This window comes from Pseudophryne corroboree, chromosome 4 (assembly GCF_028390025.1).
Source record: "Pseudophryne corroboree isolate aPseCor3 chromosome 4, aPseCor3.hap2, whole genome shotgun sequence".
NCBI lineage: Eukaryota > Metazoa > Chordata > Amphibia > Anura > Myobatrachidae > Pseudophryne > Pseudophryne corroboree.
This window is the reverse complement of record NC_086447.1, coordinates 909636211-909663620: the sequence shown is the minus strand read 5'-3', so window position 1 is coordinate 909663620 and position 27410 is coordinate 909636211. Positions and strand designations below refer to the sequence as shown.

The window sequence follows — 27410 nt, the reverse complement described above, 5'->3', positions numbered from 1 at the left end:
ACAGGAGACCAAAGGCTAAAGTCCATCATGTCCGCTCACGTGGACGACTGGCAACCGGTGGAGGACCCAAAGGATCAACCCTGTGCCTTATTTTTTTAAATATGTTTATTAACAGTGTTAATTGTGTTCTGCAAGACATAATCACGTCGTCCTTAAGATCCTTAGAGTAGATTCCTGCCGTTTCCCCAAGGCATCTCTGAGGTGGTATGTCAATAAGATGTGAAGTGAGTGTGATCCCACGTGCCACGCGTTTCGAGACCACGGAATGACACATAGAGGTCACAGAGTTTAAGTAACTCTCATTAAAAATTACAGCAAAAACTCCCCTGAAAAAACATGACTAAAAAACCTAATTGACAAGAGAATGTGACATTTCAGAGGACCTGAATTTTTGTTTTCGCGTTAAATGTTTTTACTTTTCTATGTAAAAAGTTGCATTTTTGTGACTTTTGCCGCTTTGCTTTTTATGTTTTTATTTTATTACTCCGTTAGAGCACCTCCATGTTGCCAGGCTGACCTGATTCTGCAAATGACCGCTGTGTTAGCAGTGGCGTGTTCTAAAGCGGGCTAGCACCATTCTACAGGATAACCCAGCAATAATACATGTATGTAATTATAGGCCTATTTGCCTCCCACTTCACACAATCGTTCCCTTTTAGGAATTATCAACATGGTATTTAAGTCAGATATTATAACGTGATAATATTCAGTAAGTAGGTGTTTTTAGGTTTGCTTTTTATGTAAAAAATGCAAATCAATATTTTCACATTGGAAAATAAAATCATTTGGGATTATTGTGCTTTCATCTCTCTGTAAAGACGAGCGAGCCACAGCGCACACCTCGTCCGTATGGACTGTCCGATGGAAGTTCTCTATAGGATTACAGCTGAGCAGGTCGGCCGGGGAGCTTGTCCTTCAGTGAACTTCTCTCCTCTGGCACTTTATAATTGACAGTATGCCAAGCATGGTAGCAACCTTCAGAGCCTGTGGTGAGACCCCTGCAATGTCACATCTGCAGGGACAGATGTTTTCTAGCACTCGTTGCTCTGCAGTATTGTGCTCCTTTCTGTGAGGTAGGTTGCTTGTGCCCCTGTGACGTTGAGGTGTCAGGTAGCTCTTTTCCTAGCAACAGCTGAAAATGCTTCAGATTCCGCCTCAGCCCGTCGTGACAGATGGCACGGACAGATGGAGCCCACATTCCTAAGGAGCTTACTAGCCTCACGCCCTTACCGCCCTGTGATGCACCATGCCAGCCCACTCTTATAGCTTTACGTGAATTAGCTGGGCTGCTGGTTGTCTTTAGTTTTTAATCTTTGGCCGGGAGCCACAGATCTGTGCTGCGTGTGATAAGCCGGTCTATTCACCCTGATGTCTGCTAACTGGCATTGCTGCACTCTCGCCGCTCGTAGAACAACACAGAGACAAGTCTCCGTAGACTTTTGACTGACTTGTGTCGGTTCTACAGTAGCAACTTTTGATGAATGGAAACTGCCGTGACTGTCTGAGAGCGTTCCGTAATGTGCTTTATATATAAAGAGAAACTAAAGAAATAAAAGGAGCTTAAAGCAAGCTTATCATTATATCATAAATCGATGTGACCACTATAAGAAGAATCTGGATATTTGCGACTTCTCCTCGGTTTGTTATTTTCAGGCTGCTATAAACGATTTATTATTTTACAGAGAGTCAGGGGCTACCATAGCAACCACAGACACATGGCACTGGATGGAGTGAGCAGTGCACCTCTGTCTGCAGGGTGAAATTATTACTTTTATTTATTTATAGGGCGTGACGGTAGGACATGAAGTGCTTACAAATGTTCAATCCAGACATAGTAGTACAGGGCATATTTGCCAGACTCCCTGAAATAGTGGGTTGAGGGTCTTCATTTTATCTGGGGTGAGAAAGGATCTCATTCTGGTGATGTTACAAAGGTGAAAGTGGCATAAATTTGGGGTTCCAAGAGAAAGAGGAGGTGGGGGTAACTCCTCCTCTGTGTAGCTGACTGACTGTCTGGCGGCCATACTGTTTTTTCCCTCCAGAGAGGTGTTGAAGGGAGATAAAGATTTTTAGCTTAGAAAATGAATTAAATGCACATTTAAAAGGTTAATTTGTTTAATAAATAAAAAATTATATATGGAATTGATGCTTTTAATATCAGTTGTAGGAATCATTTTATTGATCCGTGCCTCTTTTACACATTACGTTGAATCAGCCATATGACCGGCTGTGCTTCAGTGTTCTTGCAGTAACTGGCCTTAGCAGAGCGTGATTATAGTGTTTTGGCTTTATTAGAGCACCATACAGTATATGTTGCAGATCTTTTCATAAAATCATAGTAACTCCCAAGATTCTTTGGGGCCCTCATTCTGTCTGTGCATTGTCTGCTGCCCCCAGTGGTGAGAACCGCTCAGTGCGTTACATAGGTGTGTAAATACATTCTGCACCTGAAATCCTCCGTCTATAATACCGTTGCAAGCCATGAGTATTGCAGTGTATTAGAAGTGCACTTTTTGTCATTTTTTGCAGACACCCCTTACAAACAAAATAAATTGCTCCAGTATCTGTGTGTTTTTGGCTGGATCGAACATACATTGAGATGAACCACCAGACTGCTAAATCCATCCAATTTGGGTGCATGTGTGTGGCTGAATTGAACACCAATTTGGTCATTTGGCAATTGGGTCACATGACCAGGGCAGAAGATGCATCAAATCTTGAAGGGAGATGAAGCACCAACCAATCGTCTTCTGTCGTTTTGCAGTTTGTCTTGGAAAAATGAAGCGGATTGGTTGGTAATTTATCTCCCTCCAAGGTTTGATACGCCTCCCCTCCAGATCTTCATTAGTGTCTCCCCCTCCTCTCCAAACATTTCATTATTATTTTTTTTTATATAAATGCACCATTATAGTATTTCCTTATCTTCTATAGATGTATAACTTGGTAATATCCTGTTCCATTAATAGAGTGCTATATTTAGTAGCGCTTGATTTAAGCATTAAAAGGGTTGATGAAATCTATCCTACGTTTAGTTTTTTTTGCATTTGTTGCACAATGGCTGTGAGCGCACATAATCGCTAAACTGAGCGGCATTGCTGTATAACTAGTACAAACCATCTGGACGCCGCCCGGCAGCTATAAATACACAGTGTTTTCTTAGGCAGGAATTCAAGGCTTTGATTTCCATTCTGCCGGCTTGGAGCGAGCGATGCGTCACTTTGCTGCAGTGCCGTGGACTGTCCTGCTGAAATCTGGTCCAGGGACGACATCCTTGTGTTAGAGGGGCATGCAGTCAATCAATTAACCCCACCCACCCCTTCACCCCGCCTCTCACCCCCCCACCTCGCACTCCCCTTAAATCCCCCCCCCCTCCCCACACACACACAAAAACAACTTTATGTGAAAACAAGGGGGGTCATTCCGAGTTGTTCGCTCGCTAGCTGCTTTTAGCAGCATTGCACACGCTAAGCCGCCGCCTACTGGAAGTGAATCTTAGCTTATCAAAATTGCGAACGAAAGATTAGCAGAATTGCGAATAGACACTTCTTAGCAGTTTCTGAGTAGCTCCAGACTTACTCGGCATCTGCGATCAGTTCAGTCAGTTTCGTTCCTGGTTTGACGTCACAAACACACCCAGCGTTCGCCCAGACACTCCTCCGTTTCTCCAGCCACTCCCGCGTTTTTCCCAGAAACGGTAGCGTTTTTTTCGCACACACCCATAAAACTGCCAGTTTCCGCCCAGAAACACCCACTTCCTGTCAATCACATTACGATCACCAGAACGAAGAAAAAACCTCGTAATGCCGTGAGTAAAATACCTAACTCCATAGCAAATTTACTTGGCGCAGCCGCACTGCGGACATTGCGCATGCGCATTAGCGACTAATCGCTCCGTTGATAGAAAAAAATAACGAGCTAACAACTCGGAATGACCCCCATTGTGCTGATAAATAGACGCGTAGCGTGGAACCTTTTGTCTACGGAATGAGGGAGATTGTTTCCCCTTAAACATTTTTTTAAAGGCGTAATATTATCTATTGTCATGTTGTGGTTAGTGCGTTTGGCAGATGACCCCCACTTAAGGCCACAGGTGGTCACTTTCCGAGTGGACTTCGGGCAGAACATACTAGTCTCCTGATATGTGCTATAAATCTACTTGTATATTAATTTATATTATGATGAAGACCTATTAGCTACCTGCTAAAAATAAATTGTTGCCATAGTGACAGATACACAACATAAACAGTAAAGCAAAAAGAAAAAGTTTCCCCTAATTATTTACTTTTGCAAAGTCTATTTGTATTTCTCATTAAGGAATGATCAAAAAATATAATGATGCCCATTCACAGTTATCTGTGTGGTGCCCGTTGATGAGCTGTATCAGAATAGGAGATGTCATAGGTAAGAAAAGCTGCTACAGAATAATATCACCCTCCTGCCCTTACAGGGCTGCCGGCAGTAGGAGAGGATCAGGTGGTAAAGGGAATCCCCGGCTCACATGACAGGAGGCTGCTTCGGCAGTAAAACTTTTCTCACGTCCTGGCCGCTGTATCCCATTCCTGGCCTAATGTTTCATGGAGCCCTGTGAGCTTGTATTTTACATACAGATACTAAAATCGGGCACGTTTCACTTTGACCTTGGGAATTGTGTAGCTGTGCTTTAAAGATGTGTTTCGATGAACGGAACGCCTGTTTAATCACTTTTTTTTTCTCAGTGACTTTCAATTGTATTTGGAGCACGCACTTTGTAATCAGAGTATTGCAGCGTTTACTTGGCTAGAGATGCTCATAGCCAATCAGATTGTTAGGACGTTCTCACCGCTGGATCGATCTTAAACTAATCCATGACATTCATAGGGCTAGATTGACTGGAAGACAGTCAGATACTTAGGACATTCACAGAGTTAGACCCACTTGCGGCCAGTCGGAGAACTAGAATGTTAATGGGGCGATACCAACTTGTAACCAATCAGATCCTTAGGCTGTTCACAGGGTTTGAACGTTTAGTAGCCAATAAGAGCGTTAAAATATTCAACTACTGATAAACTTGGTGGCGTTACCGTTGAGCTGGATGAGAACCACCAGTGCTGTAATTGTCAAGAACCAGCTGATTTCATCTATTTCCATTCTCCGAATGGATCTTGGAGAAGAACATCCCTACTGTGCACAAAGTGCATGTTAGCGGGTCTTTGTGTACTGATCAAATGGTTGCCGTTTGATGGGCAGTTGTGTTGGAGTATAGCAACAGCTGTAGGCTGTGTATTGCTTGAGGAACTGTACTGGAGGTGACAGTAGGTGGCGCTGTGTCATAAGTTATAGTATTCGCTTTGTTGTTTTAGTCTACTCTCTCCTGTGCACTGTTCCTTCATCCAGTGGGCGCTGTTTCTTTAAATTTACCATTTAACCCCGATCCTGCCTGAACACTGCTGCAGAAATCATTTAGTGATATGGGAATTTCTTCTGCTCTTTTTAATGCTAGGAGCAGCTTTTAAAAAGGAAGAAAATGCCTAAAGTCCCAGGCATATCATTATGATGCATGTCATATTATGAGCATTTATAACATTTCTTCTAGAAATATTCCTTAACCCCAATAAACCAGCACTTGGGCCTCTGCCTTAATCTCCCTCGTTCCTGTAGATGTGTCCAGCGGATGACCACTGATGTTATCCTAGATGTCCTAGGGCAGATGTAGGAGCTTGTAGTACCAAAACAGCTGGAGTCCCTATAGCTTGGCTTTCCTGGGCTCTAGGGTAAGCAGGGCTAGCTTGAATATAAGTAGTCATGCAAAGTTGGAGAACCATTAGTTTCCTACCTCTGTTCTAGCGTAATTACTAAAATACATTGGAAAGCTGCCACCATGACATAATGATGGCTGTGAGTGGAGTGAAGACTGTGCAGGACATGGGGACGGTCGCGAGTGGAAAGAAAAATATGCAGGACATGGGGACGACTGTGAGTGGAGTGAGGACTGTGCTGGACATGTGGGGATGGCTGTTACTGGAGTGAATGAAGACTGCTGAACATGAGGGTGGCTCTGAGTGGAGTGTGAACTGTGCTGGACAAAGTGATGGCCGTCAGTGGAGTGAGGTTTTGCTGGACTGATAGCATTAGTCAGTTGTCTGGTTTATGGAAGACCATTTGTGTGTGAAGACCATTTCTAAGGTTATTGACTTTAACAGTTTAATAGTTCATATTTAATATCTTGGACTTCTGACACCACCTCAAAGTTCTTTCCTAAGAGACCACAGCTATTTAGGATATTGCCATGGGGAAGTACCCCAGCAGTACTGTTCTACAAGAGAGGTAACATTCCTGGAAAAAATACACACACCTCGAAAAAATGACTTACACATTACTATGGTATGCGTCATGTGAAACTATTGATCTGTCTTTGTACTGCACATGTATGTTTATAAACATGTATGTTTTTCAGCTTCTACTTGGTGACATGCGCACAGCCTTGCAGTGTTCTTTGAACTAATAAATGTAATTCTGAAACTCCTAAACCTTAGCTCTGCGCTACCTGAATATCCGTGCTTCTCCTCCTTCTCCTCCTTCCAGAGACATAAAGCCAGATAACATCCTTCTTGATATGAATGGACACATACGACTGGCAGATTTCGGCTCCTGTCTAAAGCTGATGGAAGACGGAACAGTAAGTTACCGCAGTGTATTTTGCTGGACTTCTGTTTAGCGGCTATAATTTGCACCTTTCACCAAGATGTAATATTATTGCATACTAGGTTTTTATTACAACCTTTTGGCGTGAAACTTAAAAATATTGTTTGTACAGTTGTAATTTACTGGGATTAATGGGGCCCATACTTCAGGCAGCTGTCTGGGCAATTCCCTGTTCTCCCAGTGCCTGGGATAGGGGAAATCCAACATGTTGGAACTCCTCGATTTGCCAATTCCGACCAAAAAACTATCAGGATCAGCGAGTCGGAGAATTTGAATATGCTGTATTTTGCTGATTTCCTGACTGATCGCCAATTATAGCCGTCCACGGATCAGCATCGGCAGAACGGGGAATCGCTGCTCCGATGTGTGGCCCACATTACACTTAATGCACAACGTACGTCACTGCGGTGAAACGTCAGTGTTGCCCCTAAATGAAACTCCACAAAATTCAGATTGGGGTTTAGTAAAAATTGTAGTATATTTGGCCATCCTAAGGCAATAAAGTTACTGTGGGTTATTGAACATTCGTTCTTTTGCACTTTGTTATTACATAACCCCCAACATGATCAACAAAACGAACGTATGTAAATATTTCTTGATGATCTTTTTTTTTTTTTTTTATCCTGATTTGAGATAATGATCATTTTATTTATTCTACTTTGCTAGGAACTTGTGGCTTTTTCTCCAATTACCCTACCTAATGATGTTAGTATTACTCGTGCTTTTGTTGTGTTACCGCTACTGTGGTTGCTTTTGTAAGCTTCAACAAAATAAAACAAAGTTCATAGAGTGAAGTTGTAAAATTTACCAGACACGTGACAATGGCTTGTTATGCCGGAGCTAGGGTTCCACGATTGGAGTGCATCAGCTGTGATATGACCAATCTAGAATGAGGAATGATTAGGGGTTATGTCCGAGCAGATGGTGCATGGACAATTGGCGCACCTTGTTTTACTCCACCGCGTCTGCCTTTGCACACAGAGCACTATTAGGGTCACACCCCAAAGAGTAATGAAAATGCCGGGGCCTGCTCAGATGCTTTTGCACGGTCATTGTGCCTTGTCTGCGCTTCCAAAATGCACCGGATGCCAAAGGTACAAATGGCGAGACGAAGCACTGTGCATCTTCCCGATCAGGACTCGTCTCCCCTGAGCCATGGTCACTGTACTGACAAATGTCCTCCCTCTAGGTCCAGTCTTCAGTGGCTGTTGGAACTCCAGACTATATCTCTCCTGAAATCCTCCAGGCTATGGAAGATGGGAAGGGGAAGTACGGACCTGAGTGTGATTGGTGGTCCCTTGGGGTCTGCATGTATGAAATGCTGTATGGAGAAACCCCATTCTATGCAGAGTCCTTAGTGGAGACTTATGGGAAAATCATGAACCACAAGGTCAGTACCTCATTGTTGTTGTCACTGTTGAGCAGTCAACCTCCCCTAAAGGATGGTCCATCAAACCTTCTAAAGAAGAAAAGTGCCCATAGCAGCTAATCACCTTATTTTTTATAATTCTTTAGACTGTGCTAGATAAATGATGGTTAATATCTAATGGGTTGCCCTGGGCAACATCCGTCACTTGCCTATTTCAGAAAGTTTGATACTGTACATGGCTGTGTGGAGACATACCATTATAGGAACCTATTTTGGCTTATTGGTTTTAGTTAATTGGGAGTCTGAATTATGGGAAATCAAAATTGTTGGCTAATGATTGTGGGTGGAAAAAAGGGGGATGGTCTTGGGAAAAGCCGCACACACGAGAGAGACAGACACTATACTTTGTTTGCGGTTCTCCTGTGGTATCTATGGGTCTGGGTATACTTTATGGGAGTTTCCAAATTGTTGGAATAAACTTTTCTAAAAGACCCCCCAATATCCTTCAGCCGTGTGTTGGGAACTAGGCAATGACTGGTGGTAACAACAAATATTTAAACATTTTTTTTTTTTTTTTAATGTTTTCATTTTTGTCCGAAAAAATATTTAAATAGATAAAAATCCTTCACCTCTTATTTATCGCTGTCACGTGTTTTATTCTGCTCATCGGCCCAGAGAAAGTACTTTTACCAGTAGGCTGAGTCCCATGGATGGCAAGCTTTGTGCTACTGGGTGGTTCTTTGAGGATTAGATAAATTTGTGTTGCTTTTATTATGGGATTCTGTAGGCTGTTCTGCTCAGACATCTACCATCATGCTTCGCGCCAAGTGTCCGGAGTCGGAGTGGGAAGAGGGGGTATCTGGCCAGGCATCCTCTTAAAAGCTGGTGCATGTATGCATAGTCCTTTTATTATGCAGCAGTATAATTATTGAATGATTTATTTTGAAGGAGCGGTTCCAGTTCCCGTCTCAGTTGGCCGACGTCTCTGAAAACGCTAAAGATTTAATAAAGAGGCTGATCTGCAGCCGGGAACATCGCTTGGGTCAAAACGGAATAGAGGACTTTAAGAATCACCCGTTCTTTGTTGGCATTGACTGGGATAACATTCGTAACTGTGAAGCACCGTATATCCCGGAAGTCAGCAGCCCTACCGACACGTCCAATTTTGATGTGGATGATGATTGTTTAAAAAACTGTGTAAGTCCACGTTACCCCTGATCTAGAGCAATTCCATCGTTACCCCTGATCTAGAGCAATTCCGCCCGTTACCCCTGATCTAGAGCAATTCCATCCGTTACCCCTGATCTAAAGCAATTCCACATCGTTACCCCTGATCTAGAGCAATTCCACCCCGTTACCCCTGATCTAGAACAATTCCATTGTTACCCCCTGATCTAGAGCAATTCCACCCGTTACCCCTGATCTAGAGCAATTCCACCTAGTTACCCCTGATCTAGAGCAATTCCAGCCCGTTACCCCGATCTAGAGCAATTCCACCTAGTTACCCCTGATCTAGAGCAATTTTAGCCCGTTACCCCGATCTAGAGCAATTCCAGACCGTTACCCCTGATCTAGAGCAATTCCAGCCCGTTACCCCTGATCTAGAGCAATTCCAGCCCGTTACCCCTGATCTAGAGCAATTCCACCCCGTTACCCCTGATCTAGAGCAATTCCACCCCGTTACCCCTGATCTAGAGCAATTCCACCCCGTTACCCCTGATCTAGAGCAATTCCACCCCGTTATCCCTGATCTAGAGCAATTCCACCCCTTTACCCCTGATCTAGAACAATTCCACCCCTTTACCCCTGATCTAGAGCAATTCCACCCCTTTACTCCTGATCTAGAGCAGTTCCACCCCATTACCCCTGATCTAGAGCAGTTCCACCCCATTACCCCTGATCTAGAGCAGTTCCACCCCGTTACCCCTGATCTACAGCAGTTCCACCCCGTTACCCCTGATCTGGGGCAATTCCACTCCGTTACTCCTGATCTGGGGCAATTCCACCCCGTTACCCCTGATCTGGGGCAATTCCACCCCGTTACCACTGATCTAGGGCAATTCTACCCAATACCCCGTTACCTCTGATTTAGAGCAATTCCACCCCGTTCTCTAAAATATTCTTATATAAAACTTCACATTTATAAAAAGTGAGACCGCATCTTGTTCTCTAACTGTGCCAACTGCATCTCACCAGAAATGCCCGCTAGCGGATGGCATTGGATAGTGGGTAAAGGAATAGACAGAAGTCGGGCATTCAGGTGGCCCTGGGAATAGAATTTGATGTAGTAAATGTTTTATTATGCTCCTGGTAGAACAGATGAGAATTCCAGAGGGTTTCCTGATTTACCGCATCCGTAGTTTAGTTGTCTGTTTTATGCTTTGTAGGAGACGATGCCGCCATCCACTCACACTGGATTCTCTGGGCACCACCTCCCGTTTGTTGGGTTCACTTACACAAGTAACTGGTAAGACATTGTGGATTTGTGTGAAGTTAATATGTGCGTGTTGTAAGGTAGTGTCTCTCCGTATTGGGCACTACACGGGGAAAGGTCAGAGAGTGGTGTATTGTGGTATAAAAAGGTGAACATGATGTACAGTGGAATGGATATACGTGGTCTGTGTGGCATGGTGCACGGTGTGATAAGTAAATACTAAGTGCCCTGAGTATGGCAGATAATTGAACATTGCACATATCAGCTCGGTGGAGGTCCGAGCAGCCTCATACCCACTATATACAGCCCAATGATTGTCATACGCTGCCCTGTGCCCAGCTAAATAATTACATGTCCTAGGCCCATCGTAATGCCCATATCCCCACTAAGTCAATCCCACATCCATAATACACAATGGCGTAAGTTCTAACCGTTACTATAACAGCAGAGACTGGGCAGAAGGTACACATAGGGCATGGGTAGGACAACTCGCTGAAGCTGGTGAGGAAGCACTAGCAGGGGCAAGTTGCTGGTATAATGTACTCTGTGATCCTGTACCCGATGTATGGGCGACCAGTGCCGGACTCACCGGGGAGTAGAAGGAGGAAAGGGAGCAGTAGGACTGGTGGCGTGGGAAAGAACACGAGGGAGGAGGGTCCTGCCCGTTATTGCTTGCACACTAAGGAGAAGGAGTGAACAGTTGAGTGAACTGGGAAGTATACTTGGTGTAAGGGTAAAGGAGAAGAATATTAATAATACTAGGTGCTTCATCGCGCCCTACGGGCGCTCTTCACACCGTCGCAAGGGGCTACGCCCCCTTAACCCTTGCATGCCTTTCTGGGATTCAATATTTGTGTTATATGGAGTATCACCTGCATTCCTTTGTTAGTGGTTAAATATTGCACAATGAAAGGGTGTGCGATGGTGAAGGAGGCGCAGCCCCTTGCGACGGCGTGAACAGCACCTGCAGACCACAATGTACAGAATGTAGCGGGTGCGGGGGGTACTGCGGATGGTGTCTGTAGATGCTGCGGATGGAGGGGGGGCGGAAGTGGGGGTGGGGCCCGGATGGGGAAGGGTTGGGAGGTGCTGCGGGTGGGGGAGGGGCAGAGGAGTGGGGGATGCAGATGGGGGAGGGGTCCGGAGGCACTGCAGGTGGGGGAGGGGCAGGGGTGCCATGTGTGGGGGAGGGGCAGGTGTGGGGATGTTGCAGATGGGTGAAGGGTTCCGGAGGTGCTGTGGGATGGGAAGGGGCGGGAGTGCCACTGGTGGGGTAGGGGTCCGTAGGCGCCATGGGTAGGGGAGGGGCAGGTACGGGTGTTGCGGCAGATGGGGAAGGAGGTCCGGAGGTGCTGCAGGTGGTGGTGGGGCAGGTGCGGGGGTGCCATTGGTGGGGGAGGGGTGGGTGAGGGGGGGACCGCGGATGGAGGAGGGTGTCTGCAGATGCTGCGGGTGGAGGGGGGCAGGTGTGGGGGAGACATATAAGGGGGGTGAATGGTGGAGGGGGCCTGGAGATTGCTGGGGGTGGTGAAGGGGCGGAGGAGTGGGAGCCGCGGGTGGTGTAGGGGGTCTGGAGGCACAGCATGTGGGGGAGGGGTGGAGTGCCGCATGTGGTGGAGGGGAAGGTGCGGAGGTGTGGTGCATTGGGGAGAGGTCTGGAGGTGCTGCGGGTACTGTACCTGCCAAAAAGGTAGTTGGAGGGTATGCAGTAACAGGGCCAGGACAGGGGTGACAGGGTCAGAACAGGGTTGACTGGGCCAGGATAGGGGTGACAGGGTCAGAACAGGGGTGACAGGGTCAGAACAGGGGTGACGGGGCCAGGACAGGGGTGACGGGGCCAGGACATGGGCGACGGGGCCAGGACAGAAATGACAGGGACAGGATAGGGGTGACAGGGTCAGTGTAGGGGCGGCGGGACCAGGACAGGGGTGTCAGGGCCAGTATAGGGTTGACAGGGCAAGCACAGGGGTGACAGGGCCAGGATAGGGGTAGCAGGGCCAGCATAAGGGTGAAAGGGCCAGGATAAGGGTGAAAGGGCCAGGATAAGGGTGGCAGGTCAAGGCCAGGGGTTACAGGGACATGACAGAACACAGGGCACGGGAGAGATTGGTATTAGGGACAGAACAGTGGTGACAGACAGATGTGTCTTACCGGAGTCACTGCTGCTGGCTGCTGCTGTTCCACTCCAACCTGTTGGCATCTGCTGCTGGTGGAGACTTGGCATGGCTGACTCTCTTAGGCTGTATTCCTGCTTCCTCTGCCCGTCCGCATCACTCCCCCCCTCCTCAGTCACACACCGCAGACCTCGCGCAGCTGCCGGGCACTGTGGTAAGGTGAGACTGGGAGTGACTGGTTAGCCCCCAGGAGATGCTGCGGCTGGAGGGAGGAGGGGGTCATAGCATGCACGTGGCGCGGACCTCACGGCTGCTGGGCACTATGGTAAGGGGAGACTGGGAGTGACTGGTTAGCTCCCAGGAGACGCTGATGCTGGAGGGAGGAGGGGGTCAGAGCTTGCAAGCAGCGCGGACTTCTGCAGCGCTACCCGCCGGCTAAAGTGTGTGAAGGAGCTGGGCGCAACTCACTGCGGGTGGCAGCGCTGCAGCTAGCGGTGGGGTCGCAGGGGCTGGAGATAACGGAGGCAGTACGGAAAGTGCACAGCGGCAGGTGCCCCACAAAACTACAGCTAAGAAGCGTGGAGTGTGCCAGAATGTGACGCTCCTCCCCGCCAGAGAGACCCTGCTGAGTATGCTGATGTGGGGGTCAAGTATGGCATACCCCCTCACACACCCCCATACCTCCCAAATGTCCCAATTTTCGCGGGACAGTCCCATTTTTTGGGGTCTGTCCCGCTGTCCCACCCGCGGGTCGCAGTGTCCTGCGGGTGGGGGGGGGGGGAGCAGTTGGGAAGCTCCTGTACTCGCTGTTCTGCTTAGCAGAGCAGCGGTGAATAGTGGAGACAGAGGGAGAGGGGGCATCAGGGGGTACGGATTAAGGAGGGGTTCCAGCAGCAGAGCCGGATTAAGGAGGGGGGCGGGGGGGCAGGCGGTACGTACCGTTGGCCCCACAGTTTTAGGGGGCCCCCTGGCTGGAGTAGCTCTGTCCCAGCTCAGAAGCTCCCCCGTCCTGCCAGCAACAGCGGCAGCATTGTGCTACAGTCAGCACACGCTGCTGCGTATTGGCAGGTCTGTGGTGTTGCAGGGAGGCAGCAGTCTCCCTGCTTTCTTCTGCCTGTGTGGGTGTGTAGGGGGGAGCGACCACCTCCTCTGGATTTACCTCTAGCTGAGGGGCCAAAATACCATTAAAAAATAAAAAAATCCCGAAATTTGCATAATGGGGCGTGGCCTCGCGACCCGCGATTAGGCCACGCCCCCAACCCACAGCAGGCACAGCAATGAGATAGGGCTCCCCTGTCTCAAGTACCCTGTGCCCCCCGGACTCATAATCAGCCCCTGGGGGCATGCCAGCAGCTCACAGAGCGCTGGGCATGCCCCCTCACTGACGAAAACGGGGGCCCTCCCGCGAAGCCACACCCCCTTTTCGCCGTGTGTGTGTGTGTGTGTGTGTGTGTGTGTGTGTAAGCTGGGAGGTATGCACCCTGCCTGTGCCATGTCCATACTATCTGCTTCTGCAGCTGCTCCTAGTGTCCTATAGATTTGGCCAGATCTGTGACTCATCCGCCCACTGTTGTGACTCCGCCCAGCGTTAGCAAATGAATCACAAGATCACAGAATAGGGCTATTATATAGGAGATATCTTATTTCAGAGTCGGAGAATAAAGCTGACACTATAATTTCCCTGCTACAGTCGCAAAGGAGATCTGTCTGTATATCTGCCAAACATTTCTCCTAGTAACACCATCCTCTCCCAAATGTCTGGGTACCATAGAGGCACTCTGCACTGTGTGAGCGTAGCTGATTTTCATGGGCGGTTTGCATCTTTGTAACCAACGTAATTTGTGTTACATCAGTTTCACCAGGAATAACGTTCTCTTTCTTAACCTGCAACAACTGTATACAGCTCTTCTGGGATGGATAAAGCTTCATTTATCACTGGCCCCTCACTTTTCACTATGAGGCAGAGCTAATGATTTATTAGTACATGTGTATCCCCCGTTTCCAGTGAAACAGTCATAGTCAGTGACTTTCAGAAGAGGTGATACCAGGCGAGACTTGTCTGATGTGCAGAGCTTTTATAGGAGCCCTGCACACAGTACACTCCTCTGTATATAAAACCTTAGAACATAAGTACGGTCTGTGATATTTTCAGCTTTCTCTTACATCCTAGAGGATACTAGGGTCCACATTAGTACCATGGGGTATAGACGGGTCCACTTGGAGCCATGGGCACTTTAAGAGTTTGAGAGTGCGGGCTGGCTCCTCACTCTATGCCCCTCCTACCAGACTCTGTTTAGAAAATGTGCCCGGAGGAGCCGGTCACGCATTGGAGAGCTCCTGAAGAGTTTTCTGCTTTTATTTTTAATGTTTGTTATTTTTAGTCAGGCTGTTTAGGCAACAGCCTGCCTGCTTCGTGGGACCTAGGGGGGAGAACGGCCCAACTTCCTTAGAGTTAATGGTCCCGTTTCTGTGCTGGCAGGACACTGAGGGAGCTATTCGCAAGCCACACCATGGTACAGCGTACCCTCCCGCAGCATGCCGCCACCCCCTAACAGAGCCTGAAGTCTGAAGAGTGGTGAGTACAGCGCCGGCGAACCGGTTAACGGGTCGCCGGCGGGAATGGTGGCACTTTAGATTGTAAGCTCTCACGAGCAGGGCCCTCTTCCCTCATGTGCTTATCCTTTGTCTTACTTTAATAATCTTTAACTGTGCCACATCCAGCAGTCTTCTGCCACCTGATACTTAATCCAGTGTCATCTGCTGATGTAGCTATGTTTATTTACCCTGTACTTGTCCTATACTGTCATCAACTGTAAGTTGCTGTTTTCCTGTTTGATTATTTATGTACTCTGTAATTGGGCGCTGCGGAACCCTTGTGGCGCCATGTAAATAAAGCATGATAATAATAATAGGGTAGGAGCGCAGCTCTGTATGCAGGCTGCGCTCCAGGGAGGCTCAGACGGACACGCGCTACGGCGGGTCCCGCTGTGAGGGGCGCGCTGGGCCACCCAAGATACTCACACTGGCCAACTCCTATTAACAAGCATTTCTACACAGTAAAAATTACCTCAATGCCAGTATAAAATAAATGCGGGAAGCCGCGCACCACTTTAGAGGGCGGGGCTTCCCACTGAGCGGATCCAGCGGCTCTCCGGCGCCATTTTCCTCTGCAGCTCAGACAAGCACTACACATGGACGCGCAGCTCCTCTATCTGGACCCCAAGTCTCCTCAGTGGTACCAGGGGGTCTTAGAAGGTGGGGGGGTGGGGGGAGCAGTGTACATATTACAAGCACTATTCCGGTGTTTGTTTATTGCGACCCAGCTTAGTTTTACTACTGCGAAAGGGGCGCTGTGTGTCTGGCTCTGAATTCTGTGTCTCTACAAGAGCCTGCCTACATGTACTGTGTTTTCACCTATTGTGTGTGTGTGTGTGTGTGTGTGTGTAGGGGTCCCTTTACAATCATGTCCAGGCACTGTGTTTCTTGTACAGCTGAATGTCTCTCATCCCCTGGGAACTCATTACCCTGTACTCAGGATAGTATTCACTACCAGTCCAGTGAGGCTGAACCCCGCGTGGTTGGCTTCCATTAAAGGGATGATTTCAAATATTTCTACTAAGTTGTCTAATACTGAAAAGGAGACACAATTCTTGCGGCAGTCTATGGATGACCTGATAAATAAAGATTCAGCTCCAATGACTGCCCCCCAAGCTCTCACCATTTTCCCACAAAAATGTACTCTGGCACAAATCATGCAGGGTGATTTGGATCCTGATACGTCGGATCCAGTGAGGGTGAAGTGGATGCGAGTGGGGGGGATGGGGTCCTGTCACAGGGCATACAGGCCCTGATAGAGGCTATCAGAAATGTCCTGCATATTCCTGACAAGACGGCAGAGGTGGAGGAGGAATCCTTTTTTAATATAAGAAAGAAGTCCTCGGCTACTTTTCCTGCATCAAAGGAATTGAATGCCCTGTTTGAAGAAACTTCGAACCCTGACAAAAAAAAATTCAGATCCCTAAAAGATTGATTACATCTTTTCCCTTTCCCCTGGAAGATAGTAAAATGGGAAAACCCGCAGATTGTTGATGCATCGGTATCCAAGTTGTCACGTAAGTTTGTCTTGCCTGTGCCCGGGCTGCGTACTTAAAGGACACAGCAGACCGGAACATTGAGAACACTGTCAAATCACTATACATGATGACGGGAGAGGCTCAGAGGCCCACTATTGCTTGCGCATAGATCACTAGAGCCATCGCAAAATGGTCATGTAACCTAATTGACAATTTGGATTTTTTGCCCAGGGGGCAGATAGTTTTACTCCTGCAGGATATCCAAAATTCTACAAACTTTATGGTGGAGGCCTTAAAGGAACTTTGTTTGCTTAACGCACGCACCACTGCCATGGCGCTGTCAGCACGCAGGGGTTTGTGGCTACGCCAATGGACTGCAGATACGGACTCCAGGAAAGGAGGGGAAAATCTACCTTACACAGGGGATGTCCTGTTTGGGGATGAATTGGATAAGTTGATATCCAAGGCTACGGCGGGTAAGTCTACAAACCTTCCTTCCGCAACACCTCCAGCTAGGAAGCCCTACTCTGTTCCAACTCTGCAGTCCTTTTGGACAGCAAAGTTCAAGTGCAAATCCAAGGGTTCTTCTACAACCTTCAAAGGTAATAGAGGTAAAACCAGAAAACCAGCAGCTGCAGGTTCTCAGGAACAGGCATCCAGATCTGCTTCCTCAAAGCCTTCAGCATGACGGTGGTCCGCACTGCCTGGAGGACAGGCAGGTGGGAGCTCAGTTACGTTATTTCAGTCACGTTTGGACAACATCTTGCCAGGATTCCTGGGTAATAGACCTTATCACCCAGGGATACAGACTGGAGTTTCAAGAACTCCCACCTCACAGATTCTTCAAATCAGGCTTAGCAGCTTCTCCGGAAGAAAGTATGACATTACAGGCAGCAATTCAAAAACTGGTACAGACTCAGGTCATTGTCCCAGTTCCTCTTCACCTACAAAACAAAGGTTATTACTCCAGCCTGTTTGTGGTACCGAAACCGGACGGTTCAGTAAGACCCATTTTAAACCTCAAGTCACTGAACCTGTTCAAGTTCAAGATGGAGTCTTTGAAAGCGGTGATCTCCGGTCTGGAGTAAGGGGAATTCCTGGTGTCTCTGGCCATCAATTATGCGTTCCTTCATGTTCCGATTTGGCCGCCTGATCAGTCTTATCTAAGGTTTGTACTGCAGGACTGTCACTACCAGTTTCAGGCCCTGCCATTTGGTGATGGCAGAGATGATGTTTCTCCTCTGAAAGAAGCGAGTGGACATAATACTGTATCTGGACAACCTGCTGATAAAAGCGCCTTCCAGGGAGAGGTTGTTGGACAGCATTACCCTCTCAACCTGATTGCTTCCAAAATTCCACTTGGAACCAACAAGGAGGCTTCCGTTCCTGGGGATGATACTGGATACGGAGGAACAGAAGGTGTTCCTTCCGTTGGAAAAGGCATTGGTAATCCAGTCGATGGTGCGGGATGTTCTGAAACCAGCCCGAATATAGGTTCATCTATGCATTCGCCTTCTGGGGAAAATGGTAGCCTCTTACGAGGCTCTGCAATATGGAAGGTTTCATGCGAGGCCCTTCCAGCTGGATCTGCTGGACAAATGCTCCGGATCGCATTTTCACATGCACCAAGGGATACGTCTGTCGCTAAAAGCCAGGATCTCTCTTCTGGGGTGGCTTCAGGCTTCTCACCTGACAGAGAGTCGAAGGTTCAGGATTCAAAGTTGGATTCTGCTAACCACGGATGCAAGCCTCAGAGGTTGGGGAGCAGTCACCCAAGGGGAACAGTTCCAAGGAAAATGGTCAAGTCAGGAAGCCATTCTTCCAATCACCATTCTAGAACTAAGGGCCATATACAGCGCCCTTCTACAGGCATCGCATCTTCTTCCAGATCAAAAAGATTTCACACTGCGCTCATCCCCGGTTTTTATTTTTGCAGGTATATGCGCTGGTGTAATGAAAGGTGAGATGCCTGATTCAGTTTCAAAATGATGTTTATTTAAATACAAATAGCTGATAAGTCCCGATTTCACATGAATATGTGAATGAGCTCTGTTTGGCTGTATTGAGCCTGTTGGTAATTGTGCAGGAGCACGCTTGCTGTTAAATGTAAACTGATGAAATCCGTATGTAGGATGATACGTGGATTTGTGAGAAAAGAAATAAAAATAGTAAAAAGGTCACAGGCCGCGGCGTCCCGCTGGTCTGTATGAAATGAGTGCACTTGGTTGGAATGACAATTCGTTACTGATGTACAAACGGCGGCGGAGAGTGTGTGAGAAAGAAAAGGGACTCCGGACTGGTGTGCCTCCCCCTGCTTCAGCCGCCGTCACTGTGACTGTGTTCGGTCACAGGTCGGAGGCCGGTCAGCCTGGGTTCGGTGCCTGTCTTGGAGGGGGGAGATGCGCGCACTGCGACCCCTCTCAGAGTGGTTCGTTGCCGCACTCCCTCCGCCTACAGAGACTCACCTTAAATCTCCTTCTCCGCCGCTGGATGTGTCAGTTGTCGTCCGTGATCTGCAGACACTTCCTGGTCTTCAGTCACGTGACCGGGTTCAGTCTCTTGCTCCGCTTCTTCTGCTCGATCGTGCCGCTGTTGTGGATGGTGTTTAAGAAAAATGCAGGAAGTGTCTGCAGATCACGGACGACGGAGAAGCAGCGAGGAGACAACCCACAACTGACACATCCAGCGGCGGAGAAGGAGATTTAAGGTGAGTCTCTGTAGGCGGAGGGAGTGCGGCAACGAACCACTCTGAGAGGGGTCGCAGTGCGCGCATCTCCCCCCTCCAAGACAGGCACCGAACCCAGGCTGACCGGCCTCCGACCTGTGACCGAACACAGTCACAGTGACGGCGGCTGAAGCAGGGGGAGGCACACCAGTCCGGAGTCCCTTTTCTTTCTCACACACTCTCCGCCGCCGTTTGTACATCAGTAACGAATTGTCATTCCAACCAAGTGCACTCATTTCATACAGACCAGCGGGACGCCGCGGCCTGTGACCTTTTTACTATTTTTATTTCTTTTCTCACAAATCCACGTATCATCCTACATACGGATTTCATCAGTTTACATTTAACAGCAAGCGTGCTCCTGCACAATTACCAACAGGCTCAATACAGCCAAACAGAGCTCATTCACATATTCATGTGAAATCGGGACTTATCAGCTATTTGTATTTAAATAAACATCATTTTGAAACTGAATCAGGCATCTCACCTTTCATTACACCAGCGCATATACCTGCAAAAATAAAAACCGGGGATGAGCGCAGTGTGAAATCTTTTTCTCATGCACCATTTATCCTAACAAGTAGGACCAACTTGTTAACATCAGCAGCACTCCCCGTAACGTTAGTACATTTCTGTGCGCAGTCCACCCAAATCGTGTTAATTTTCTTCTTCCAGATCAAGCCATCCAGGTTCAGTCGGACAATGTTACTGCAGTAACGTACATAAACCGACAGGGCGGAACAAAGAGCAGAGCAACAATGTCAGAGGTAACAAAGATTCTCCTCTGGGCAGAAAGACACGCGGTGGCGCTGTCGGCAATCTTCATTCTGGGAGTAGACAACTGGGAAGCGGACCTCCTCAGCAGACACGACCTCCACCCGGGAGAGTGGGGCCTTCACCCGCAGGTGTTCGAGTCCTTGACACGTCGGTGGAGAATTCCACAAATAGACATGATGGCCTCTCGACTCAACAAGAAGCTCGAGCGGTATTGATCCAATTCGAGGGACCCGCAAGCAGTGGCGGTGGACGCTCTGGTGACTCCATGGTTCTACCAGATGGTTTACTTGTTTCCACCTCTTCCACTGATCCCAAGAATTCTCAAAAGAATAAAAAGGGAAAAGGTTCAAGCAATTCTCATTGCTCTGGATTGGCCAAGGAGGGCCTGGTACGCGGATCTACTGGAGATGCTCCTAGAGGACCCGTGGCCTCTACCTCTTCGAGAGGATCTTCTACAACAGGGGCCGTTCATCTATCAAGACTTACCACGACTACGTTTGACGGAATGGAAGTTGATCGTCAACTTTTAGCCCGAAAAGGCATTCCAGACAAGGTTATTCCAACCCTGGTCCAGGCCAGGAAAGGGGTAATGTCTAAACATTACCACCCTATTTGGAAAAGATATGTTTTGTGGTGTGAAAACAGAAAATTCCTGTATTGGAATTTCATCTGGGACGTTTTCTCTTTTTTTCTGCAGCCAGATGTGGATGTGGGCCTTCGTCTGGGCTCCTTGAAGGTCCAGATTTCGGCCTTATCCATTTTCTTCCAGGAACAATTGGCTTCCCTCCCTGAGGTTCAGACGTTCTTGAAGGGGGTTCTGCACATCCAACCGCCCTTTGTGTCTACCACAGCGCCTTGGGATCTTAACGTGGTGTTGCAGTTCCTACGATCGGATTGGTTTGAGCATTTACAGGAGGTTGACGTAAAGTTTCTTACGTATAAGACGGTGACAACTGGGGGCGTTGTCTCACAAGGTCCCCCTATTTGATTTTTCATGAAGATAGAGCTGAACTCAGAACGCGTCAGCAATTTCTTCCTAAAGTGGTGTCTGCGTTTCAGATCAACCAATCTAATGTGGTTCCGGTGGTGTTTACAGACACCCCTGCAACCTCAAAATCCTTGTATGTTGTGAGGGCTTTGAAGATTTGAAGATCAAACAGACAGCCGGTCACAGGAAAGGTTGTCCTGCTTCCAAGCAGTCTATTGCTCGCTGGATCAGGTGTACTATCCTGCAGGCTTATTCTACTGCAGGATCGCCGGTTCCTAAAGTACAGGCCCACTCTACTGGATCAGTGGGTTCTTCCTGGGCGGCTGCCCGGGGTGTCTCTGCTTTACAGATCTGCCGAGCAGCTACTTGGTCGGGTTCGAACACGTTTGCTAAGTTCTACAAGTTCGATACTTTGGCCGCTGAGGACATTCAGTTTGGTCAATCAGTTCTGCAGGAACCTCAGTACTCTCCCACCTGGTTTGGGATCTTTGGTACATCCCCATGGTACTAATGTGGAGCCCAGTATCCTCTAGGACGTAAGAGAAAATAGGATTTGAATTACCTACCGGTAAATCCTTTTCTCGTAGTCCGTAGAGGATACTGGGCGCCCGCACGGTGCTTCGTTTCTGCACTGTTACTTCATTACGTTTTTTTGATGGCTCAGCTGTTGATGTTCCTGTTCAAGTTGGGCTAGCTTGGCTTTCCTCTTGTTGTGTGTGCTGGTTCGAATCTCACCACTGTTCAGTTAAATCCTTCTCTCGAAGTATGTCCGTCTCCTTGGGCACAGTTTCTAGACTGAGTCTGGTAGGAGGGGCATGGAGGGAGGAGCCAGCCCACACTATTAATTTCTTAAAGTGCCCATGGCTCCTAGTGGACCCGTCTATACCCCATGGTACTAATGTGGACCCCAGTATCCTCTACGGACTACGAGAAAAGGATTTAAGGTAGGTAATTAAAATCCTATTTTTGATCACTCAAGTTGTACAATTTATAAGAACAGACTGTCACACATACAGAACGTAGGTGTTAAGGCCCATTAACTGATTTTCCGATAATATCCTTCCAATTAATTCTATTTTGTTTATAACAATATATTTTGGAGTGTTTAGTTCTTTGTTGGTCGTTTGTTTAAGTTGTGTGATAGTGTTACATAGAATCAAAACTTTTTTTGTGAATTTGCCGTGTGCTTTGTCAGTGTACTTTCAGATACGAGCTCACTACGACACGCGTTGGGGACATCCAGTACGGACCTCGATGCCAGTGTCCAGAGGACATTAGAAGACAGCTTAGCGACTGAGGCATATGAGAGGCGGATACGACGCCTCGAGCAAGAGAAATTAGAACTGAGCAGAAAACTGCAAGGTACTGCGACCTGGGTATAGAGACGGCTTCTGTATTCTTTTATAATGGTATTACCTGGAAATGTCAGATCAATACTGTAGGAACATGAAAAAATAGAGTTAAACGCCCTCTGACGTTTTATTTTAGAGAGTGCAGTAGCCTAGTATCACCTGCAGGTGTCACTGTTCCCACCGTTTTCTGTGTTAGGTCTCTTGGTCGTTGGCGAAAGGTCTTTGCGATACCTGATATGACGGCATTAAAGCGCAACGGAATTTGCTGCGCTAGATAAGATTATAGAATACAAGCGATAAAACGATCCAGTTGTTTAATTCAATTCCAACATTTTAATCATCTGCCCTTTTTAAAATCCTCGTCTGCTTGTTTCAAAGGAAGGTTCTAGGGGATGGTGCAAAATGAGATACTTTTTCCCCTATTCATAGTAACTTTTTCTCTTTAGAAGCCACACAGACTGTCCAGGCTCTGCAGTATGCCGCTGTAGACGGTCCGATCACAGCAAACAAAGACTTGGAAATCAAATCTTTAAAGGATGAACTTGACAAGTTGAAAACTCAAGGTATACTCTTATTCTTTTACTTTAGGACTTTTAGTCTGTATCAATGCTACTGCTGGCTGTTTTGTTGGGATCCGGTCTCTAAGTCGACAGTAACTAGGTCGACAGGGTGTCTAGGTCGACAGGGTTTTTAGGTCGACAGGTCAAAAGGTCGACATGAGTTTTTCACAAATTTTTCTTTTTTTTTTACCTTATCATACTTAACGATCCGCGTGCACTACGATTGACACCATGCCCGAAGCATGGCGAGCGAAGCGGTGCACTAATTGGGGTTCCCGGTCACTCTACGGAGAAAACGACACCAAAATAACATAAAAAATTCATGTCGACCTTTTGACCGGTCGACCTAGAACACGTCGACCTAAAGACCCTCTCGACCTAGACACCCTGTCGACCTAGTTACTGTCAACTGATAGTGGTCGACCTAGACATTGTCGACCTAGTTACTGTCGACCTTCCACACCACACCCGTTTTGTTATAGTATTCTGTTACCTACAGCTTTTACCCAAAGCATTGCATTATTATTCTGTGTTTTTTATGACGGTCTTTATATCATCCAGACTGAGCTGTGTATAATGTATATCCAGCATACAGATTATAGTGTTCACTCTAGCAGTAGGGCAGGGCGCCGGAGTGTGAGGGGCAGAAGTGCGCGTGCGGCGAAAGGGGGCGTGGCCATGCAAATAGGGGACGTGACCAAGCTACGTCCTACAAGTGGGCGGTTCAGCCCACAGACAGGGGGTGTTGGCGGCCGGCGGCGTCACCCTACGGAGGTGCTGGGCTTCCCCCAAGCTTTCCCGCAGCGTGAATGGATTCCGCGCGCATGCGCACGGCATCTTTACACGCTGGGAGGTCAGAAAGCGGGCGCCTGTTTCAGCAGGGCGCCGCAAAAAGGGCAGGGCGGGTTTTGCCCTTTAAAAATCGGGCTGCTAAAACTGCCTAGTGTGAACACTAGATTAGAAGCTATGTCATAGCCAGTAACAACCCCCCCAAACAAACATATGACTGTGCCTGGATGATACAGAACTCTCGGTGAAAGACACTAGATTAGCGCTACGTCATAGCCAGTAACACCCCCCCTCCCCAAACAAACATCTATGACTTTGCCTGGATGATACAGAACTCTTGGTGAAAGACACAGGCGGAAGCCAATAAAATAAAACTGTTTAGTAAATTAACAAGGAAAGGTGCAAACCAATACGTCGGAGATTGTCTAGTTAGTTTGATTTCTATATGCAGCAATGTTCTAGGAAAATTAATTCCTAAAATAATTTGCAACTGGCGCTTTCTGTTAGGCGGGTGTTATAATTGTTATGCATGAGTGATTGTTTAATGCGTGGACATCAGAAGGATGTTCTCCGTAGTCTGAAGCTCTTCATCACAAGATCTGTGCCAGGGTCTCTGGATATTCGCACAAGACCTGATTTGATTTAACTAACTCAACTGGGACACGATACTTAGAAGCTAAATCATTCAGTGAAGAAATAATGAAATCTACCGACATAATACAGCTTGCGAGCCGAGCCTCTAAGGCACAACCAAGACCGCATTCAGCGTTTGTTTCTTATAATTTAACCTCCACTGTCACGAGAAAGCTGATGAACATTCCAAGTTTCTCGTTTTCAGAACACTGGACCTATTTGTTCCTAATTAACAGGTACACTGTGCTGGAAGAGAATTCACGCCGCAGCAGACAGGCCGTAAAAGGTGCTTGTTTGGCTGCATTCTGTGCGGGGAATTCCCATATTGGTAAAGAGGACTGGATTGGAGGAGCTTAAGTGACCCCGCACAGCTCACTAGCATTACGCTCCCGCCAGAGTCAGACGTTGGCTTATCGGCTCCCGTCTGACACTTACAGGGCGTGCCATGGGAGATCAATTCTTTCTCCGGCAGGGTCCACAGGTAATCCACAGGATAACAATAGGATATGATGGAGCGACAGCGGATTGGCACCAAACGACGATCAAAAGCTTTCAGGCCTCCCAGGATGCAACGGGCCCCTCCATATATCGCCGCCCACTGGCTCAGGCAAATCAGTTTTTTGTTTGGTTCGGCAGGAGCTGGACCATGGTCAGAGGGCTGCTGTTCTGTTTAGCAGCCTTAAGCTTTCTTATGTTATTTTTTAGTCTTACTAAGGTTTTGAGTGATCTTGTCTGAACAGCGTCTTATACGCTCAGAAAGAGTCGCTCCACAACTCTCCGCCGGGCCACGACAACACTTACCCACGAGTAGAGTGCTGTTTCAGTGGGCGTCTGTGTCGGATATACTAGCAGGTCCAGCAAACGTTACCAGGCTGTGGCCGGAGCAGGGAGAGAAGGTAAGGCATCGATTCCGCTTAGTAGAGGAATACGGACACAGCCGCACTGTAATTGGAAGGAGACTACCAAACAGTAGCTGACGCGGCTGCCACCACGGGTGCACCAGCGCTTGGCCATAGGGATCTTAGGCACCAGGAATAGTATGAGGCCGCGATCACTAGGGTTGATGTCAGCAGGGGAGTTTGACGCTCTCCTGGTCGCCCCTCCCCCCGGTTCATGACCAGTTTCCGCCGAGTCTCCCGCCATGAACTGTTTCCTCGCTTCCGTCCCAGACGTTACCACGAGGGGACTCGGTCACAGCATAGGCCACTGCATCTGTGTTCACTGAGCGCTACCGTGAGGAGACCCGGTCGCAGCATGGGCTGTGTGACCCGTGCGTCTGTGTTCACTGTGGGTTCCCGGAGCGACCGTGTACACTAGTAGCGTCTGGATCCATTCAGCGTTCGCTAACATATTGATCCATCCTGGAAGTGAGGTGAGTCTCCCTGTATCCCACTCTTCTGAGTACGGGCTATACAGCACTAAATTTCTATCTACTTTTCTCAGTATTAATAGTTAAGTTTAGTGCCTATTGCATATGAGTCTGTGTACATTTACTGTGGTTGTTTTCTTCACAATGCGTCTGAATACGTTAGATCTGTGTAAAACAGGATTCAGTAATATGTACTCCTACATACTTTAAAATGTGTTTGTAGATGATTATGTGCTCATATGACTAGTATATATCGTGTGCTAGTGTGATTGCTGAATTTAATATATGTTTGTCAGTTGTTCTTCTGGTCCTCAATGCTGGTGCATGGGTAGGGTCAGATTGATACCACTTTAGAAGGTTAAAGTGATTACAGTCACAAATTGTGTAGTACACTGTGAAAGTGCTGATTATTTATCATGTCTAAGAGCGGCAAAAGTGACGAAGTTACACTCACAGTAACACCAACACTCATCATGTTTGTCTTGCAAAACTGTATTATCCTCTCAGGATCTGGTTCGGGATGGTTTGTGTGCAAATTGTTTTGCTCTTCAGCAAAATACAAGGCAGATCCCGGTGCAACATCAGGTACAAATGGAGCCAGCTTGGGCTATGTTTGCACAGACCTTGCCCAGTATAGCTGAACGGCTAATTCCTACAGCTTCTTTGCCAGGAATGGGGTACACGATTAACCCTTACATGCAACTCCCTACCTACGGTATATCATTTCCCCCAGCAGCTTCTCATATAACACAAGCTGATAAACCGATGGTAAGTAAACCTTCACCTTCACAGGCTACACAAGATGATTCATCGGAAGATGAAAATTCTATTTACTCTACTTCGGCATACGAAGAGGAGGAAGAGGGTCTCAACGTAGTGGATATAGCTGAATTAATTAGAGCTATGAAGGCCATTCAACCCTTTGAGGATTCAGCAGAGCCTGTGTTAAAAACCAAGGCACCTGTATTTAAAAATCCCAAAACAGTTAAGACTGAGTTTCCAGGGTCAGATCAGCTGACGGAAATCATGGAAGAGGTTTGGGCTACACCCAATAAAAAATATAGAGTTCCTAAAAAGTGGGATTCCAATTATCCTTTTCCAGCAGGGGACTGTTTAAAAGGGGAGTTGGCTCCTAAAGTAGATACGCATGTAATTCACGAAAATCTATATTGCCTTTACCGTCAACATCATTAAATGATGTTACGGATAGGAGAGTGGATGGTTTTCTGAAAACCATATTTTCTCTGTCTGGGGCAGTCATAATGCCAGCCATGGCTTCAGCTTGGATGGCAAAGGCAGTGGCTGCCTGGGCTGATGCACTGGTGAGGATGGTTTCTCAGCTACTAGAGAACAAAAATCCCATATAGCTCATATTAAACAGGCTGCAGTATTCTTGGAAGAAGCGGCAATAGATATGGGTACTATTGCTTCTAGGGCATCAGCCTCAACAAAAGCTGCTCGCAGAGCACTTTGGTTACGTACGTGGAAAGGTAATTTCAAAAAGGTTTCGGAATCTTTGCCTTTTGCTGGAAATATTCTTTTTGAA

The 27410-nt window shown here is 47.4% G+C and overlaps 1 protein-coding gene across 5 annotated transcripts in view; it reads left to right on the top strand.

Moving 5' to 3' along the window:
- The window catches only part of CDC42BPA (CDC42 binding protein kinase alpha), a 289458-nt gene that overhangs the window by 163146 nt on the left and 98902 nt on the right, over positions 1-27410 (top strand). For 3 of the 5 annotated variants that reach the window (XM_063918951.1, XM_063918949.1, XM_063918952.1), the window contains exons 6-12: positions 6562-6655; positions 7348-7386; positions 7871-8071; positions 8999-9247; positions 10438-10517; positions 22357-22523; positions 22960-23076. In XM_063918951.1, the coding sequence (XP_063775021.1) occupies positions 6562-6655; positions 7348-7386; positions 7871-8071; positions 8999-9247; positions 10438-10517; positions 22357-22523; positions 22960-23076 (947 nt within the window). The remainder of the gene's footprint in view (positions 1-6561; positions 6656-7347; positions 7387-7870; positions 8072-8998; positions 9248-10437; positions 10518-22356; positions 22524-22959; positions 23077-27410) is intronic. The other 2 variants (XM_063918950.1, XM_063918953.1) reach the window with 1 other exon arrangement.